Here is a 21,041-nt window from a genome sequence, read left to right as displayed (position 1 = left end):
CCACCCTGCTGCTGATAAAAGCATGAACAAGTTTTTCTAAATCTTCACTAGAAACAAAGCATCTGATTCTTGCTATGTTTTTGAGATGATAGTATGCTGATTTACTGACTGCTTTGACATGACTGTTGAAACTCAGATCTGACTCCAGAGTCACACCAAGATTCTTGACCTTATTTTTTGTCGTTTGACCTTTAGTGCCAAGGTACGCATTTACCTTGAGAACCTCATCTTTGTTTCCAAACACAATCATTTCAGTTTTCTCTTTGTTTAACTGAAGAAAGTTTTGGCACATCCAATTGCTCATTTCATCAATGCATTGGCAGAGGGTGTCAATGGGGCTGTAGTCATTAGGCAGTAAGGCTAGGTAGATCTGAGTGTCATCAGCATAGCTGTGGTAGGAGATTTGGTTCTTTCTCATTTTTTGGCTCAGAGGGAGCATGTAAAGGTTGAACAGGAGAGGTGCCAGAATCGAGCCTTGTGGGACTCCACACGTCATGGGTGTCCACCTCGACCTATGGTCACCTATACTGACATGGTAACCTCTACCTTCAAGGTAAGATCTAAACCATTTGAGGACCGTGCCAGACAGCCCAACCCAGTTTTCCAGCCTATCCAGAAGTATGCTGTGATCGACAGTGTCAAATGCAGCACTGAGATCGAGCAATACCAGCACTGTTATTTTACCTGAATCTGTATTTAGGCGTATATCATTGATTATCTTTATAAGAGCGCTCTCTGTACTGTGATGTGCTCTGAAACCAGATTGAAAATTGTCTAAACACCCCCTGAAGTTTAAGAACTTGTTAACCTGGTTAAAAACAACCTTTTCAATGATTTTGCCAATGAAAGGGAGATAAAGATGATAAGGATGATAAAACACCAATACACAGAGCAAAACTGGTGACAGGTTTGATGAACAGGAAAGTGAAGTTAAACATCTCCCATGGCCTGCACAGTCACCAGATATAAATATTCAGCCACTTTGGGGTGTTTTGGAGGAGCAGGTCCGACAATGTTTTCCTCCAGCAGCATCACATGACCTGAACACTAAACTGCAAGAAGAATGGGCAGGACTTGTATCCGTCATCTCGCAAGACCAACTGATGTTGTATTGGCCACAAAAGGAGAAACTACACCATAAAAATGAATTATTGTGCTGTAAAACTTTTTTCTCTCTACCTAAAAATATTTTTTTTTATGCATGGCACAACAATTTTGGTCATTTTAAGGGCAAATGCAGCAAGAAAAACTGCTGATTTCAATCGTGCAGTTATGATCTCCTGTGACTATTGCAATAACATGACACTTTGTTCATTAGTTTCACAATCCCACTTAAACAAGGGGGTAATCTAATTTAAACTGTGGCAAAAGGTTGTGACATGAGCAACACAGAACATTTGAGATCCACAATCACTCAGTCATAAATCACATTTAATGTTATCTCCAGGACCTAAGAAGCACATCTATTTGTTTTGACATTAAATGGTTTTCTTTGAAGTTGCCAACCAACAGTCTAACATTCATTTATGTCATATGAGAGTTTGTAGTGCTGTATTTAGATTTTAAACTTTATCTGTGTGTGTCTCTGGCATATCTCAGTTTTCAGGCCACTTCCCCCTCAAATACAGTAAGCAGGATCAACTTAAAGGTCAAATTATTTGCATTGTTCCTCATGCGATTTCCCTAATGTAACAATGTTTCTTTGTTTTCAGCTTCATTTTTTTGTCCATGTTATTTCCTGAAACAAAACCACCTCTTCCCCTTCTTCCCTATTATTTTAATGGTTTATCTCACTTCAATGATATCATATAATAATAGTATGCAGGAATCATCTCAGTATCATTGTCACGATCACCAGCGATCTAACAGCCAGAGATGACGGGCAAAAACTCACATTCACATGGACTACAAATCCGCCACATTATGGGCTACAAAACCCAGTCATGCATCTCCCTCACACACACACACACACACACACCACGGAGGATTGTTACACACACTTTTTAAATAGCACAAACACTCACGGTAGTCGCTGAGTCTTGTTATCTGTTAAGTGACATTACAATGCGCTTACTTTGTTTTGCTTTGCCGTGTTTTGATCCTCGCCTTGTTAATCTATTTGTCCCTGTCTGCTGCTTGCTTTTTGACCACTTGCCTGTTTCTTTGACATTGTTTTTGAATTGCGTGTACATCTGTTTGCCCATGTGTTGACCATTGATTTCTTGACCATCCTGTTAATAAAAACCTGCAATTGGATCCGCACCCCTGTTGTCAGTGTCACATCCCCTTTACAATCATATTATAGATTTATATGTAAAATGTGGAAATGTATAATTTTTAACAGACAGAAAATCATATTGAGATGACTAATCTTCCAGCATCTTTTTCAACAAAAGACAGATCTACACATTAAGATCAGTGTTACCTTGTAGGACTTGTTCTTGTCAAAGCCAAGACATTCAGCCTTACAAAATTACAGGGCTTGAAGTGAATTATATTGTACAGTATACTGAAATATAATGTATGCACATATTTAACTATTCTTTGATGGAGCTAATCCTAGTACACATATTAATTAAAACTGTATGTAGATAATTTATAATGGGGCAAAGTGCTTTTTAATATAGAATCAGCTGAGCACTTTTTAGGTGAAGAAACTATAGAATAACTAGTCTGTCATTTTAAGAATTTTTAGAGTAAACAGCTAAATTCAAATTGATTTTGTTTCTTAAAACAATTCAGTTAAAACTTTTTTTTTTCACACAGCAATAGTGCAGATATTGCATGACATACTGTTTGACTATGAGCAAGTAAACAAGAGTGAGTCATGGAACATGAAAGTAAAAGTTACCAGCATCCACCAACTGAAGGTGTGTTTGGGGAACACAATTTACCTAGTGACGTTCTTATGACAACCTGCAATAGCAGAAGAAATTATGGATTGTGTCAATAAAAATTACTTATGAGCCAACAGTTTTCAGGTTGTCACCTCTGACCTCCTGTACATCCAAATATTTATATGCTGACCTGGCTCATTGAAAATATGTGCATGCCTCAGACTACATTTTTGCATTGCTCCAGTTATGTTTCATTGCAGCTTCTGATGACAAAATCATTAGAGGGCTCTGTCTACAATTTTGTGATATTGAATGATGCTACTAGGATACTTTGTGGTTTGCACATGCATTATTTCATCAAGAAAACCAGACAGCAATGCAAATACTATAATTTGACTTTTTAACTGATCCTGCTTACGTCATACAGGCAGATCTGGAAAGACGTGTCAACACAAGGCTGCATTCTACAGTGGCTGAGAGAGCTTAACATGCTGCTATAAAAAAGCATGCAATTACAAAAATGGCAACATATTAAGAAAAATCTTTATTGCAAATCATCATAATGCACACACATTGAAAGCTAGCTGCATTTTCTCACACCACATGCAAATAGCATGGAAAACAACATAAATGCTTTAAGGGGACCCTAAAACATGATGTCCAGCGTCATACCACCAAGTTAACACCATAATTAATTTTGGGATTCAAGTAGCAGAGCAGGTACAGATATATCTGCACCTATACTGTTGTTCACAGAGAGATTTGAAAGACTCCAAGGAGTCAGAGGAAAGACTAGTCAGAGGTTTATGTCCTCAGCAAATAAACTGTTTGTCAAATGTTTATGAAACTGTCTTTCTATCTTAGCTACCATTATTGTGTATAGAGGAACAAGCGAGCAGTATGACACATTTACAACCCTACCCCACCACCCTTTTGAGTTTAAATGGTCTTACAAGAACGTCCTTGGTTTACAAAAAAAAAAAAAAACACACATAATCTTGTTTTTCTTTGAGCATATGAATATTTATTAAAATGAGTAGGAGGTGCTTTAAATCAAACAGACTCTGGTGTCTGTGTAATTCTTCTCCACACCTGTGAGCTGCAGATCAGGGTCCAACACATCTGAGGTTACAAGCCTTTAGCGAAGCCAACATCAATAAGTAAGTTTTGCTTATGACTTTTTTCTCTATCCAAAATGTGTGGATTGGGGTGAGGGGTCACTCTTTACAATGAAATGAAGAATATCATCTCAGTTTTCACATGGTTTCTATGTTTGTACTTACTTTCATGTTCATTCTTCTGGGAAAACCTGGCAAGACTGGTCTCCATGAGAAAGTGATGTTTTCATTAAAGTCTGAAAAGAGTAATAAGTCTGTGTTTATTGTATTAATAAAATGCAGGCTAATATGGGCACAACTTTATTTTATACAAACACTTACAACAAATAAAAAATAATAAGTTGATAATAGGGCAAATTATAGGTGCCGCTGGGTAATTTATTTGAAGCAGCAGATATGCATGTAATTTGAGCTGATCTGGGGTGTTTGCCAAACAACGATGCAACTAGTGGCTAAACTACCATAGCACTGTTGTGAATTTCTCTGGCTCATGGCACCAAAACTGTTGTGAAATTCTAAGACAAACCAAAAACCAGGGAGAACTTTTGGGTATCTTCAAAGCAGAATCCTTTAATAAGAAGCATCATCGAAAGAACTCTAAACTGGTAAAGCAGACATTTCGTTTAAATACATTTTTACAGACATTGATGCATGTAGGTGGGGACAATCTAAAACAAAGCATGCAAATGAAGTCGGATGTCGGTTGGGTAAATTGCCTTTCCAGCCCGATCTCATCAGCATATAAGTACCCATTCCCGATACATTTTAGCATGAAAACAATGATGTTTTGTAGACAGAACCTGTCCGACCAGTTGACTGGCCTGGCCATTTGTTAGACAATAGACACTGCTGTGCTGTAAAACTGTCAATTTGCATTGCTTTGGAGACAGTCAGAGCTCAGGAGACAAAGAGATTTTAAGGTCTGTCACACCCTAAAAACCAAATAGTATAACTTTCAGTTATATATAGATTATTGCTAATTTGGAACTAGATTGTATAAATTTCTATTCCCACTGTACGATGTATCATTTGGGAAATAATTAATGAAGTGATGAATGTTTCCCAAAACAATAGTTTTCAATCTGTGACGCAGCATGTTTTTGTGATTATCAAGTGCCACGGTATGTAGAGTAATGTCAGCAAACCACCAAGAAGAAGAACCACAACCAGGAGTAATGTCCTGGTTAAGTATGTAACACAATCCACGAATAGGGAATGGAGACGTGTGTCTGTATAAACAGACTTTGCGAGTGCTTTAAACGACCAATCATTTCTGAAGATATAAAAACGGGCCAATGAAATGCCAATTAAATTGGCGGAGCTTAGCTCCACAGCTGAAACTGATGAGTCAATTAGGGCTATATCAGTCTGCTGTGTGAGTTAACTCGTCAGAATTTTGCCTGCTGCAGAGCGGATCGCTCAGCTTTCAGCTGGAGACTCAGGTGCTGTGGCAGTGGAGACACACATCTCCGTTCTATTCAGGGAACGTGGGTTATGTACGTAACTAGGATGTTCCCCTTTATGGGAACATCTATGTGTGTCTGTATAAACAGACTTTGGGAGACTGTATGGAAAGCGCCTAAGCAACCAAAGCCCATCACACTCCTAATGTGTAGTTTGTCAAGCCAAAGCGCGAACGCACTGACATCACCAAGAGCGCAACCTTCCAACGTCCCCTAGGCCCAACATATTACCTTTACATGGGAATAAATGTTTAAAGTTTAATTGGGGTTGTAAGTTTGCTTTTACCTAGCTAATATAGATTAGGGATTTTTGGAACTACAACAGTATGTTGGAAAAGCGTCAGTCCCCGCAGGGGGAGGATGCGGCGGAGACCACCTTCTACCCAGAAGGGGAGACCTGATGGTAAAGAGGAACTCTCTAGCATTCGCCTGAAAAGGGGAATTTATTAGCAGAGTAGAAAAAAGCGCACGCATCTCATGGTTAGGGAGCATGGCGCAGCAAGCGTTTGTGACACCGAGCTTAATTCCCCTTCAATTGATTGGGGTTACCCAATAACCGGGAGGAAACTGGCTCCATTTGAAGATTATAGAGTATGTTAGGTGTCGCCCAACCCGCAGCTCTGCAGATATCTGTGAGAGAGACGCCACGTGATAACGCCCATGAGGTAGCGACACTTTTAGTAGAGTGCGCTCTCACGGTAGGCATTGATAAGCAAGGGCGATGGCATCAACTAACCAGTGGGCCAACCTCTGTTTTGATACGGCCCTTCCCTTCTGCCGACCACCATAACAGACAAAGAGCTGTTCACATGATATTACATTTTGCGTTTGTTCCACGTAAAGGTGCAAAGCGCGAACGGGACAAAGCAGTGAGTGGGTTGAGCCTGTCTCCTCCAAAGGCAGCGCTTGCAGGTTCACCATCTGATCTCTAAATGGGGTGGTAGAAACCTTGGGCACATAGCCAAGGTCTAAGGACAACGTGAGAGTAACCGGGCCCGAATTCAAGGCAGGAGTCGCTGAACGAAAATGCCTCCAGATCCCCAACTCTCTTGAATGACGCCAATGCGATCAGCAGAGCTGTCTTTAAATGACAGAATTTAAAGACATACTGACTCGAGTGGCTCGAACGGATCTCTCTGCAGACCCGCTAGGACTAGAGAGAGATCCCAAGAGGGCATGAGAGGAGCCGGGACAGATTTAACCCCCGCGTGCCTCTGAGGAATCAGATGATTAGATCATGCTTCCATCTTGTTGCCATCTACCGCATTATGATGAGCGGAGATCGCAGTCACGTAAACACTCCAGCTTATCCTGAAGGAAGGATAACGCAATGCTAATCTAGCAAGTTTGGGGATCTTCTCGGCGAGAAGCGCACCATTCAGATAATAGAATCCACTTCAGGGCTCTAGCCTGAGTGATGGTGTTAAGTACCGTGGGCGGTAAGTCACCTAAGTCTTCCACGCTCTGTCTATGGTCCACACGTAGAGGTTCCAGAGATCTGGGAGAGAGAGGAGGCCCTCCCTTAGGGGAATGCCTCAAGGAGGGGCCGATGCAAGGAGTGTGAGCTTCGAAACCCAGGTCCAGTTGGGCCAGAAGGGTGCAAAAAACAAGACCTGCTCCTTGTCCTCCCTGACTTTGCACAAAGTTTGTGCGATTAGGCTCACTGGGGGAAACGCATATTTCCACATGCCCGATGGCCAGCTGTGAGCCAGTGCATCCGTGCCGAGGGGGGCCTCGGTCACGGAGTAAAACAGCTGGCAATGTGCGTTCTCGGTGGAAGCAAACAGATCTATCCTCTAAGCGCACCCATATCAGCTGGACCGAATTGGGGTGGAGTCTCCACTCTCCCCGGGAAACTAGCTGCCGTGAAAGCGCATTGATACGACAACATGCCTGGATACTAGCCCTAGGAGCACTCCAGCCCGTAGAAAAACCAGATCTGTCAAAGGGCTGAGGGTACGGAGACACAGCAGAGTGATGCGCACCCAGTGCATGTCCACGTGCCATGCGCTAGGGCATCCTCCGCGAGCTTGGTGAAAACCCGCGTAGACAGAGAGAGCCTGTAGGGGAGGACTTTGTATTGCCACGCTCGTCCTTCGAAAGCGAACCGGAGAAAAGGGCGGTGGCGTGGAAGAATGGAGACGTGAAAACATGCATCCTTCAGGTCTATCGCTGCAAACCAATCCTGTGGACTGACGCTCTGAATCAAGCATTTCTGAGTGAGCATTGTGAAAGGCATTTTGTATAAATGACAGTTTAGTCTGCGCAGATTTGGGATTTGCCTTAACCCACCGCTCTGTTTGGGCACGATGAAATATGGGCTGTAAAACCCGGACCTCATTAGCTGAGGGGACCTGCTTGAATGTGTCCTTCGCCAGGAGGACAGCAATCTCCTCTCGCAAGACAGGGCACTCTCGGGGATAACCCTTGTGAAAAGGACACCCGTGAACTTGGGAGGGCGAATAGCAAACTGAATCACATAGCCGAGTCTGACCGTTGGTATGAGCCACCGCGACGCACTGAGCGGCGCTAATCAAGCCAATACAGTGCGCGCTAATGGCACCATCAGAGCGATTGCTGACGTGCCAGAGGAGGGGCAGCTCAGGATGGGAGTGCTCATCCCGGCAAGCAGTGCGTCCCGAGGAAGAGCTGAAAATAAGAGAATTTCTCTTACCTTCCTCCCTGGATCCCGCGATGAGGCCAGAGTGAGAGAAAGGAGTCCGTTCTGCTGCACTCTGAGAGCCTGAGGCGAGGGGTCCTGGCGCTGCAAGCTGGAAGACTGGCAGTGCTCGGGTTTGTGCATCCGGAGAGAGAGGAAACTGCTCTTTTGGAAATTTGGTTGCCGTTGGCCCGGAGGCCGGCAGCGATGAGTTTAGAGTCATTGTGGACTGATGTAATAATCCTCAGCCCTCCACCGAGGAAAGAGCAGGTCCCCTCTTCTCCGAATGGCCAGTCCAGGGAACGCTTTGGGAACCGTTTACCGGACTTAACAGGACGTCTTCCCCAGGGCAATGGCAGGCGATTTGGTGGTTATGACAGCATAATCGGTTGGCGTGCGGAGCTCATGCAGCAAGCCTGGGGGAGAACCACCCTCCTGCATCTCGGCCAGCTTCTCGGCTTGGGAGCGTTGATAGGTGGCCATAGCGTGCCTAACGGAGGCGGCATGGCCCGCATCAGTGTAGGCTATGGCCATGAGAGAATCAGATAACCTGCACGCTTTGGAAGGGAGTTTGGGCTAATCTCTCTGAGTGGTGTGGCCCCACGGACAAAGATTGACCGCGATAGCACGCTCCACTCGGGGAAAATCGCCTCATATCTCCTGGCGGCTCCGCCATCGAGGGAGGTGAGAGCAGGAGCGCACAAGGTCCGGGCAGAAAAAGGTGCCCCCCATGCCTGCGTGAGCTCTCTGTGTACCTCCGAGAGGAAGGGGGTGGGGGTCTAAAAGGCTACAGCTTTGCCCCCAGGAAGCACCCGTCTAAGCTGTCCGGTCACGGTTTTGGGGGACAAGCCATCTTCAGTCCCACGGCTGAAGCAGCCCGGAATAACATGGCTAACATTTCTGACTCCAGGTCCGAAACCTCACTGACAATCCCGGAGGGTGGCAGGGGGTCCGGATCTTCATCGGAGCATGTTAACCCGCCCTCCAATGCAGCGATGGACATAACGTCTGTGGTGCCATCTAATGAAAGCGATGCGAACCCAGAGGATGGACCAGCGCTCGCACTCGTAGCAGAGACAGAGCGCACTGACGAGGAGCGAGGGGTCCGCAGGCCCGAAGGTGAGGGAATAGACCCCACTGTAACCCTCAAGCCTGCCCGAGTGCTAACCGCTTGGCGGGGAGCAGCAGGGGTGACTTGCCCTAATAAAAGAGCTTGCCGCGACCTCAGTTGCACAACAGTCGAGCCATTGCAATTCGGGCAAGATTTGTCTGCGAGCACCGCATCAACATGTTGGACCCCCAAGCATGTGAGGCAATACTCGTGCCTGTCATCCGGGGTGAGGAAACCACCGCATCCAGAAACGCACGATCGAAACAACATCTTTAGAAAGACGCGCTGTACGACCATGTGCTGTCTTAGGGAATTCTGCTCTTTGTAGAAACTGCTCTTTTAGATCCCCAGCGAAACACCAAGGGGACGGGAAACCCAGCTCAACCACCGCTAAAACATCTTCTTCCGCACTAGTGAGGGAAATTCTTTCTTCAACGTTGGAAGAAAGCTCAGCAGAAGGGTTCTTTAGTCTCAGATCGGGTCTGAAGCAACAATTCTGACGAGCTGTTTAAACTGTTTATCAGGAGCTCCACAGGGTCAATATACACAGCCGGGCTGCAATTCTTTGGTGACTCTTGGGTTGTGGACAATATGAAACATACATATATTGTTCTCTGATGAGTCCACCTTTACTGTCTTTCCCACATGCAAAAGTTACGGTGTGGCCCAAAAGAAGCCCAAAAGAAGCAAATCACGCAGCAAGGGTGTGAACCTAGACAGGTGTCATGGTTCAATTATCAATGTCATCAATTCGGTTTGGTTCAGTTAAATTGGTGCATCACAGTTCATACACAATGCTACATTTATTCATTCAATTTATTTTCGCCTTAGTCCCTTTATTAATCAGAGGTTGCCATAGTGGAATGAACCACCAACTTATCCGGCATATGTTTTATACAGCAGATACCCTTCCAGCCACAACCCAACACTGGGAAACAGCCATACACTCCTGTATTCACTCTCATACACTGTCCAATATAGCTCATCCCATTGCCCTATAGCGCATGTGTTTGGACTGTGGGGGAAACTGGAGCACCCGGAGGAATATATATATATATATATAAAAGCCTGCTGAAGAGCCGAACACTAGGACAGTGTTCTCTGTCACTACAGAAACATCTCTATTTCCTATTCAGGGATTGGAGCTTACTTTAGTAACTGAGACATTCCCCTTCATAGGAATGCCAACGTGTGTCTGGAAGACATTTTTGGGAGAGTGTATGGAAAACAACACAGCAGCTAAGCCTGTCACGCCCCAATTTAAAGTTTGTCAAGCATAGCGTGAGCGCACAAGCATCACCAAAACAGATTTAACAAACTTAGCAATGTCCCTTGAGCCCTTAAATACCATTACGTGATAATAATTTAGAAGAACTTAGATTTAGGGGTTGTAAATATACTTTTACCTAGTTAATATAGACTCGGGATTTTATAATTACAAGAATACGTTGAGAAAACGTGCCAGTCCCTGAAGAGGGAGGATACTACTGAGGCCACCTGCTACCAAAATGTGGATACCTGACGGCGAGATGGGCATATGGGCTAGCCCTAAGGGGGAGCACTACATATGATTACCGGGTTAGCTGGTAGGGAAGACACGGGTCTGCCTCAAAAGGGGACATGCCAGCAGTTCAAAGGTTTTTCCTAGAGGTAAAATAGTGGCTCCGGGGCTCCGCTGTACTTCAGTGTCATTGAAAGACTGTCCAGCAAACTCAAAAGCAGTGAATTGTGCACAGTTGTCTGCTTTTTAAGTAATTGGAGCCATTTATTTGCTCTTAAAAGACTTAAAAGACCAACATTACCTTTGGAATGCAGTGAAAAGAGCAACATCTTCACATGACACATTTAGCTTTCTGTCTCCAGCATTTGCATATATATTACTGGATTAAGAAATGTTGTGTGACTGCACATTAATGCCAACAAAATAATGTGGAGAATAAAGACTAAATTCGGACTTATATAATTTGGGATATATTTTTTCACAAGATTAAGTTTTTTTTTTTTTTTTTTTTTAATTTGTACCAAAAAGGATATGTTTATTTTAATTTTTGTTTCACAGTGTCTGAACTCAGGATTGTGCTGCTTGGTAAAACTGGAGCAGGGAAAAGTGCAACAGGAAACACCATCCTGGGCCGAAAGGTGTTCAAAGTGGGAGACTATTCTGAATCTACAACTCAACACTGTGAGAAACATGAGGTGCTTGTGGAAGGTAGAAACATCTCAGTGATCGACACTCCTGGAGTTTTTCACATGTTCATGAGTGAAAGACAGGTGAAGGCAGAGATTGAGAAGAGTCTGGAGATGTCTGCTCCTGGTCCCCATGTCTTTTTGTTGATCATTAGGCTTGGGAGATTCACAGAAGAAGAGAAGAATGCAGTGATATGGATTCAGAAAACACTTGGAGAAGAAGCAAAGAGATTCACCATTCTGTTGGTTACAGGAGCTGATCAATTAAAGAGACCATTAGAAGATTATCTACCAGAAAACAAAGATCTGCAGAAATTAGTAGATGAATATGAGGGAAGATATTATGTCTTCAATAACCTGCAGAAGTATGGTGCTCAAGTCACCGAACTGCTGGAGAAGATCAATGCAATAGTAGAAAACAATGGAAACAAACACTACACCATCAACAACACACAGAAACAACAAATGTTGAAGGATGGGATGAAGTTTGGATGTATAATGGTCATAACTGTTTCAATAACTATTGGTTTAAAATATTTGTTAGTTGGACAGCATAAATAATCAGAAAACAAATTCAGTTGTAGATTACCTTGCAATCTATACTGTTGTACATCTGAGTATCTCTAAATATGAAATCATACAAGTCGCAAAATTATTTTTGAAATGTAGTGTAAAACAGCTATGACGTGTAAAATGGCAATGTGTTTTTATTTAAATTTGCACTCTATGACCCTGTGTGCAAAGTTTGCAGCAAAGTTAAAATATACAATTTATATTTGCCTTTTTCAACCAGATTTAACGTGTAAATTACATAGTAATTTAAATGTTTTATAATTTTAATAGAATTAAATTGAAAATGTTTCACCAAAATTGAATTAATGTGTCCAACATGTACAAGCAGAAATGGTAACAAAATAATCATAAAAATGTTATTTGTCCTAAGAGCATTTAAACTCAAGATTAAGCATAGCCCATACTGTGTAATATTTAATAATCCTAAATGATTGTAGTATGTAAGACTGCATGAATATGATCTTCATGTCACACTGTAAGATCTCTGGTGTCATCAATATGTCAATCAAAATGCACCAAACTGACCCACAAAAAAACTGAACTCACCTAGAGCTTGACTTCATCCATCCATGACTCTTTTGAGATGGTGTTTGATGTTTGAGTGTTTGATTAGAGCTGGTGCTAAACTGTGCAGGACACCGGCCCTCCAGGACTGAGTTTGCCTACCCCTGGTATAGACTATCCTGTCACAAAATAAGGCAAAAATCCTACACGTCATTAATAGTTTTATTGCGGTATTTACATGTTTACATTCGGAGAGCAGCATTTACAGCAGATTTTTCAGTCCATAATATTGTAGTGATATTAACGTACTGTCTTTAACGTAATGTCTTTAAACACTGAAAGAGTACTGCTGATGATACAAACTAACTTTGCCTCTGAATAAACAAAGACCACTGATTACTCACTTACCAAATCTGTAGAGACAGGACATTCAACACCAACTGGAGCCACGTCTTTATTTAAAGAAGACAAGCAGCAAATCCGGATTTCACCATTTCCACATGCGAAAAGCTCTCGAGAAAGAGTTTTTCCTTAAAAACACATTTCTGTCCCTTGCACTGTTATTCACACGTGAGTCCAGCTGCGTTCTCATAGCAGGAAAATGAAAACAAAACCTTTGGTGCAGCACATTCATGAACACAATACTGACGACCCGTATCTACAAACAATTCTTGTTCTTCCACTTGTCTTGGCAACACAACATGGCGTCTCTCTGCCGTCTGAACACTGTAACAGGTCTTCAAAGCTATCATGCATATTAATGAAGTTGCACCACATACACAATAGAGCACGCTGATTGGTTTGAACAGTTTCCCCAGTTTCCCCTGGCTACCCCAATGCTCTAACCAAATCACTGATTGAAATGTATGTCTTGTAAATAGATTGTTTCAACTGAAAGAAATAACTGTGATCTTAAAAATTTTTAGTGCCTTTTATTTTAGCATAGATATTGGGTATCGGGACATGGATGTGTGTGCTTTCAACATGGATATTGGTTATTAGCTGGTGTCTGTACTTTTACTCAAGTAATCAGTGACAAGTCATTTGTAAAATTAATTTGTAGAAAATAAACTTTGGCCAAGAAAAAAATAAAAGAAACGTGTTTCTGTTTTTTTAAATGTCTGAAAGCTTCATCAGTTTTAGCTGTACATAAGTAAATTTGCACATATTTTTTTCACTCTAGACTACCCTTTTTTATCACTAAAATATCATATTTTTCAATCTTGCAATGCTGCTAGATGATAGAATTTAAATAGTCAGGTTAAACTGGCAGTGTGTGTGTATGTATGTATATGTATGTTTATGTTTGTGTGTGTGTGTGTGTGTGTGTGTGTGTGTGTGTATATATATATATATATATATATATATATATATATATATATATATATATATTATGGTTGTAAGCCATCATTTTGTTTTAAATGAAAATAGATCTGAGTAATTATTTCTGCTTGTTTTTTGTCCTATTTTGTCTCTTGAGTGTCTTGTACTATTGCAGTTCTGTCCCCTGTCCTAATATTCCTGCCCTGCCAGTCTGGAGTTTATGTTGTGAGCTTCGTATATCTACTGGTTCTTTTTACTGCTGCTCTTACTCCTGGCAGGCTGTTGATTATAATGTTGTCTCTCTGGCGACCTTCTGTGTGTTATTGTCTCAACATTTTGAATCTTTTCACCTCTTGTTTGTCTACCTGTACCTTGTCCTTTCAACAAACACATTGTTCTGTCCATCACTGCAACTGGATCCTTCTTTTAATACCCTGATGCATGGCTTACACACTTTCAGTATGAAGCATTACAAGAATAGACATACTAACAGTAATCGCTATCTTAAAAATATTCATCTTGGCATGCCAGTTATATATTATAGGTGATCACATGAAGATCCAGAAAGAAATGCAAACCCAAAAAGTTTTTATTTATTAATTGCCCATATTTGCATATTTCCAGGAGAGAAAGTAAATTAATACCTTGATTTGGCCTCATAAGAAGAATGGAAAACAGAAGAAGACACAATTACCAGCGTCTTCGAAGTAAGTACTGAATAATTAATATTATTATCCATCCATCAGTTCATTCATTTCTGTGTCCGCCCTTGTTTACAGTGTTAGATTTGAATATTATGCTTTTGGGGGGTACTGGAGAAGGAAAGAGTGCATCTGCAAACACCATCTTAGGAGCTGAGCACATATTTCAAGAAGATTTTTTACCTGAGGCTGTGACCAGAATCTGTCAGTCAGAACAAACAGAATTGGATGGAAAAACAATCACAGTGATTGATACCGTGGGACTCTCTGATACAAACCAGATGAAAATCACAGATGCTCAGACTGAAATGGAGCAGATGATACGGCGTATAAACCTTGATGTGTTTCTGCTGGTGATCAAACTCGGCCATGTCTTTACAAAGGAGAGAAGTGCAGTTGTGCAGTGGATCAAGGATAATTTTGGAGAAAAATTCTTTCAACACACAATAGTGCTCTTTACTTATGGAGATCAGTTGTCTGTGCCCATAGAAGATTATCTTAGTAGGTCTCAGACACTGCAGTACTTGCTTGAAAAGTTTTCAGGTAGATTTCATGTTTTCAACAACAGAAACAAAGACAGATCTCAAGTCACTGCACTTTTACATCAGATAAACAAACTGATGATGATAAACGAATACAGGAGATACACTGAGAAGGACTATGCCATGGCTCAGAGAAATCTCTTGCGCAAAAATTGTCTTAAAGGAGCAGCAGCAGGAGGTGCAGCAGGAGGTGCAGCTGGTGCAGCAGGAGGAGCAATCGCTGCTAAAGCAGGAGCAGTTGCATTAACTCTAGGAAAAGGAGCACTAATTGTATCAGCAGGAGGAGCACTTCTGGTAGGAGTAGCAGCTTGTGCTGGTGTGTATTGGCTTTCAAGAAAATATGTAACTAGGGATGTGCCTGCTACGCAGGACCACACTGAAAGGGAAAGACTCTTCATGGCAGCACATGTTAATGAGTGAGATGTACTCACTGTAACAATACAATACATTGCAGGCATACTTTGAACAACCAATGTAAAATGGATAAAGACATCATGCAAGAAAGCACTTCAAATCCAAACAAAAGAGAAAAGACGTCATATAGACACCAGTTATCGACAAACTGCAGACATTGAGGTCAGTGTACTTGCATCCATTAAAAAGAAACAAGCTAGAGTTTTTGATCATGCTACATACTGAAATGAGATCACTTACAGTAAGTCAAGTCTGGAATTACCTTGCAACCACATCAATAAACTAGAGCAATTCAATAAGTCCCTTTTAAATCTTGTCAGAACACTTGGCGAACACATGGATAAAGCTATAAAAGAAAACAAAACAATGTAACAGATGATCCTCGACATTCTATCCAGATGCATGCATGACAAACTGATCTTCAACCATTCGACAACTATCCGACAACCCTGAAGTGATGATTAAGGATTTCCCTAACTTCCACCAGACATTGTAAGCCAAACCACCTTCCACAAAGCTCATGTCTTGGATTACCTTCCTACCACTTATACACATATATGAAGTTTACAACCATTTTTATGTATCTGTTTTATTATAGCTTTCTACGTCTGTTTATGCACCTATATCTCTCATTACATTCGAATGTATCGCGCCACAGGGTGTTTCTTCGCACCTTTGCATTGACTTAACATGTAAATCACTCGTGCTTGACACTTCTTCCACGTTTGGTGTGAACGCAGCATTACACAGCACATAAGAAACCACAATCTACCCAATTATAATCAGCGAACATGCTACAATTTCCCTTACGCTAAACATTCCAACAGTTATTATTAATTCTTAGTGCTAATAATAAACACTGGCTCATTCTGAAAACATATCCCTATATACATTTCTGGAGATTGCAAAATATGTAACCAGATCTACGTATGGCTGCATTTCATTGTTTAAATGACCGATACGTGGCGGTGTGATGGCGTTCATTTCGACCCTACCAGCTGAGCTGTTACCAGTTTGTCGGTAGCTCAACAAATAGGCAGACTTGAGATGCAGAAAGGAATTGACCTCAACAATGAGGTTCAAGTCCGGAGAGGAAGCAGATAAAAAAAAAACCCAAAAATAAAATAAAGTAAATAACAGGGTGGGAATGTGGTAAAATCTGAAAACGTGTAAAATCAGGTGAAGGATTTTTTTCTTTTTCCAGGTTGCTTTTGAAAATTTTGAGGTTGAGTTTAGAGAAGAGGATGGGGTCAATTGGTCAGTCAGTAATTCAGTCAGTTGACAGCGGGCTCTGGTGGATGTATGAGAAAACAGCAGGCTTGAAGGCACATGTGAGAGAAATTAGAGATCTGAAAAAGCATACACAGCGGCCTCTGGTGGATTCACCAAAACGAAAACTGCACAAAAACATATCTCCTGGGACGTAATTTCCTCTCTCCAGAAATGTATACAGGGGTATGTAATCAGAATGAGCCTGGGTTGTTTCTATGAGATGATGTTTTATTACTTCATGAGCCTGACTTTGACAGATTCATTAGGAGGGAGTGGGTCTTCTTTTGTGAAAACAAATGACTCTCCATCAATCAAAGCATTTACCGTCATCAAATCAGTTATCACAAGGAAATTAATCTTTCTTATCACACTGGAAAAACCTCCAATAGCAAATGAAAAATGATTTACAATGATGAATCAAGCATCGTACAAACACTTGTATCTTTTTTTTTTTAAATCACACTTTTCTGTTTTCTCATTTTTAATTTTCTACTGTTGGTTACTCTTTATTTTGATGGTCCATTTGAGTATTAGTAGACTGTGTGCTTAATATCTGTTGATACTGCTTCTTCAACAGACATTTAACTGACTATAAGAAACTTTTCAAGTACATGTCAACTTACACTAACCACAACCTAACAGTCTACTTATAATCTAATGAGAATTAGTTGGCATGTAGATCCAATAAAACTTAATTCAACAAACAAACCAGCAAAATAAAGTGTGACCTTATGTTCTACTATTCCATTTTGTCAAGGGCTTGTATACATTTGTACTTTTTTTTTTTTTTTTTGGTGTACTACTGAATATCAAAGTTGCAAGTTAAATAAAACAATGTTATGTCAAATAAATGTTTTTAGACTAGTCAAATAATCAATTAATAGACAATAGATTAATTGTAATAAATATATAGTTGTTAGTGGCAGCTCTAATGTAAAATAATATAAAATCAATATTCTGTATCCAAATTTACATGTATAACATCAACTGTCTCCTGCAACAATTAACGCTGAATAAATGTATAGCTAATGTATTGCTAAATAAAATAAACAACTCTCATTGTCTGGCTCTTTGTGCATGAAAGTCTCTTGTGTTTGGCCTACATTCTTGAATCATATTTTTAATGCTGTTAAGGCAGTTTTGTGCTTGACATGTGTCGACATAAAAGGAGAAGACCTATAAGAGCTTGCATTAACCCAAGATTCTCACAGAAATCAGTCAAATTTGGTGAAGGAAAAATCATAGTTTGGGGTTACATTCAGTACGGGGGCGTGTGAGAGATCTGCAAGATCAACAGCCTGAGGTATCAAGACATTTGTGCTGCCCATTACATTACAAACCACAGGCGAGGGCAAATTCTCCAGCAAGATAGCGCTCCTTCTCATACTTCAGCCTCCACATCAAAGCTCCTGAAAGCAAAGAAGGTCAAGCTGCTCCAGGATTGGCCAGCCCAGTCACCAGACATGAACATTAATGAGTATGTCTAGGGTAAGATGAAGAAGAAGGCATTGAAGATGAACCCAAAGAGTCTTGATGAACTCTGGGAGTCCCGGAAGAACGCTGTATTTGCCATTCCAGATGACTTTATTGATAAGTGATTAGCAGAGATGTATGGATGCAGTCCTCCAAGCTCATGATGGAGTCAGACACAATATTCAGTCTGTCTCCACTGCAGCAGGACTTTATATTCTATACTGGACATTATTTCTGTTCAGTGATGAGACTTTAGTCAAAGCAAAGTCAGACCTTACTGTCCAATTAAATCAGTCACAATCAAGGATTTTACAATGTGTGGATTTACATAAATACTGAAATATTATAAGATAATGCCGTTTGGTGGACGTTCAAAAATAGACTATGCGATTTGCTGTGGTTATTCAGGTTTAAAGTCTCTTATAAAATGAAATATTGCTCTTAGATTTGATGATTTAAGAAAGCTGCTTGCTCAAAACATAAAATTACAATAAAATAATAACATTGCTAAACATTTTGGTAACACTATAATACAGATGTATTAGTTAATGTTAGTTAACAGTGAACAAAGCAATAATTAATGTTTATTAAAGTTAACTAAACATATATTAATGTGTTATTTAATGCATTAACATAAACATATGATGTACAACAACATATATTCAGCAATATATAATATTTAAGCAAAACTTAATAAAGAGTTACCAAAGATAACCTGACAGTTTATGACAAATTATTTTTCAGATATTTGGCAAATGGTGTTTTTCCCCCCAATTTCTGTTTAACGGAGAGCAGATTTCTTCAGAACATTTCTAATCATAATAGTTTTAATAACTCATCTCTAATAACTGATTTATTTTATCTTTACCATGATGACAGTAAATAATATTAGACTAGATATTCTTCAAGACACTTAACTATTTAGTTTAACTATAGGCAGGTTAGGGTAATTTGGCAAGTTATTGTATAACGATGGTTTGTTTTGTAGACTATTGAAAAAATAAATTTATAGCTTAAAGGGGCTAATAATTGATTAAAATGGTGTTTAAAATTTACAAACTGCTTTCATTCTAGCTGAAATAAAGCAAATAGGACTTTCTCCAGAGGAAAAAATATTTTTATATATAAGTAAAAAATATCTTTATATATAAATCTTCTACTATATAGTATATATACTAATCTATTCTACATCATTATTCAGGCAGAGTGTTAATGCTTTGCTTTCATAGTTTGTAGTTTTGAATTTGATCAGTTTAATAGCAATTTGTTTACAATAGGCTATTAGTACTTCTTGTGCAAATTTGTAAATATATTAACAAACAACTATAGGGACTTTTCACACTTCACATTATAATTTCCATTCAATCAACATTTTTGTTTTCTACATTAAAATGTTGATCAAACACTATCTGTACTATTTATAAGATAAACCATGAGCTTTCTACTCACCTTGATGTGCTCTTTATTTATGTGTTTATTTGATGAATTTTTGCAGTGATTTTATTTGCTGCATCTGAATTGAAGTGGAAGCAAAAGGGAGTAGATTTAAATATTGTATGGAAATAGCTGAACTTGAACAATATAAAAAAAAACATACCTGTAGGAATAATATTAACAGTATATGACACATTTTTTCAAGATGTAAACAACATTAATTTTTATTATTTTAAGCAAATGGTGATGCCATTTAAAAAAAATGAACTGTTTGTTTATTATTATTATTAATTCATTAATGAAGTTTAGCTCAGCACTCTTTATAATAAGTTCATTCATTAATTTTCCTTCAGCTCAGTCCCTTATTTATCAAAGCTTGCCATAGCGGAATGAACAGGCAACTATTCCAGCATATGCTTTATGGAGTGGATGCAATTTCTGCCACAACCCAGTACTGGGGAATTCTAAAAAAATATATATAATTTATTGAACAAAGTAAACAATACAACTATAAATGGCCTGGTACAAAATACAAATCTTCTTAATCAGACTCTCCTTCTGTTTACTTCCTTCTTAACAATCACCGATTGTGCCCACCGATTGCGCCCTGTTTACTTCCTTCTTAACAATCACTGATTGCACCCTCTAGTGGCATATACTGATTATAACACAGTAACGCCAATAAAACGTAATGTTACATGTTTATTTTTTAATATTAATGTTAATTTTATTTTTCAAGTATATACACATCTGATTACATGTAATATAACCCCACGAACCTCTATGCAATGTACAGAGACTCTGCTGTATATTAATAATATCATTATTTCAGATATCATGCTCAAAGTGTCATAGAGATTGTATGATTGATATTAGAACTAACCAATAGGATAAGAGGGGGCGGGTAGGAGAATGTTCTCGAACCACAGGATATAGAAAAAGACAAGAACTTGTGGATGTTAATAACTAAGTGCTTAACCATAGAATTGGACTGAGAAGACTTATTTGACACAAAGTTTCAATGTCAGTCAGTTTAATGTGGAGTATAAACAAGAAATAACCACTCCCAAACGGGAATAACCTATATAAACATATCTGATTCAATGTGGGTTTTGAGATAGGTTTTTAATATAAGTGACATATATAAAATCGGCCATTTTCCATTGTCCAGAGTTAAATTCCATAACATGCCAGTTACATGTGATACCAATTTCAAGCATTCGCACATGAGCTGAATATATGAGCTAAGCTTTGACAGTTGCCAAAGTGAGATATGAGCTATATAGGAGACATATCCTGTATGTACAGTTAAAGTCAGAATTATTAGCCCCCCTTTTATTTTTATTTTTATTTATTTATTTTATTTTTATTTTTTCCAAATGATGTTTAACAGATTCAGGAAATTTTCACAGTATGTATGATAATATTTT

At 39.7% G+C, this 21,041-nt stretch overlaps 3 protein-coding genes across 3 annotated transcripts in view; 2 read left to right on the top strand and 1 right to left on the bottom strand.

Annotated features, from left to right (window-relative positions):
* Window positions 1–3,925: 3,925 nt before the first annotated feature.
* Window positions 3,926–12,543, top strand: LOC137487289 (GTPase IMAP family member 4-like). Its single transcript, XM_073949265.1, has 2 exons — window positions 3,926–3,997; window positions 11,248–12,543. Coding segments are annotated over exons 1-2 (690 nt in total). The 5' UTR covers window positions 3,926–3,996; the 3' UTR covers window positions 11,937–12,543.
* A 1,856-nt stretch (window positions 12,544–14,399) lies between these two features.
* Window positions 14,400–17,778, top strand: LOC100148237 (GTPase IMAP family member 4-like). Its single transcript, XM_068222067.2, has 2 exons — window positions 14,400–14,482; window positions 14,555–17,778. The coding sequence occupies exons 1-2, from the start codon at window positions 14,443–14,445 to the stop codon at window positions 15,436–15,438; spliced, it is 924 nt and encodes a 307-aa protein (XP_068078168.1). The 5' UTR covers window positions 14,400–14,442; the 3' UTR covers window positions 15,439–17,778.
* Window positions 17,779–20,718: 2,940 nt separating this feature from the next.
* LOC100151165 (GTPase IMAP family member 8-like) overlaps window positions 20,719–21,041 on the bottom strand; it is a 7,188-nt gene continuing 6,865 nt past the window's right edge. Inside the window, exon 3 of the mRNA XM_073949262.1 lies at window positions 20,719–21,041. This exon is cut by the window's right edge and continues 1,873 nt beyond it. The gene's annotated coding sequence lies outside the window, so the exon portion shown is untranslated.

The sequence above is a fragment of the Danio rerio genome, chromosome 1 (genome assembly GCF_049306965.1).
Source record: "Danio rerio strain Tuebingen ecotype United States chromosome 1, GRCz12tu, whole genome shotgun sequence".
Lineage (NCBI taxonomy): Eukaryota > Metazoa > Chordata > Actinopteri > Cypriniformes > Danionidae > Danio > Danio rerio.
Note: the sequence above shows the minus strand (reverse complement) of the source record. Positions and strands in the feature narration are given on the sequence as shown.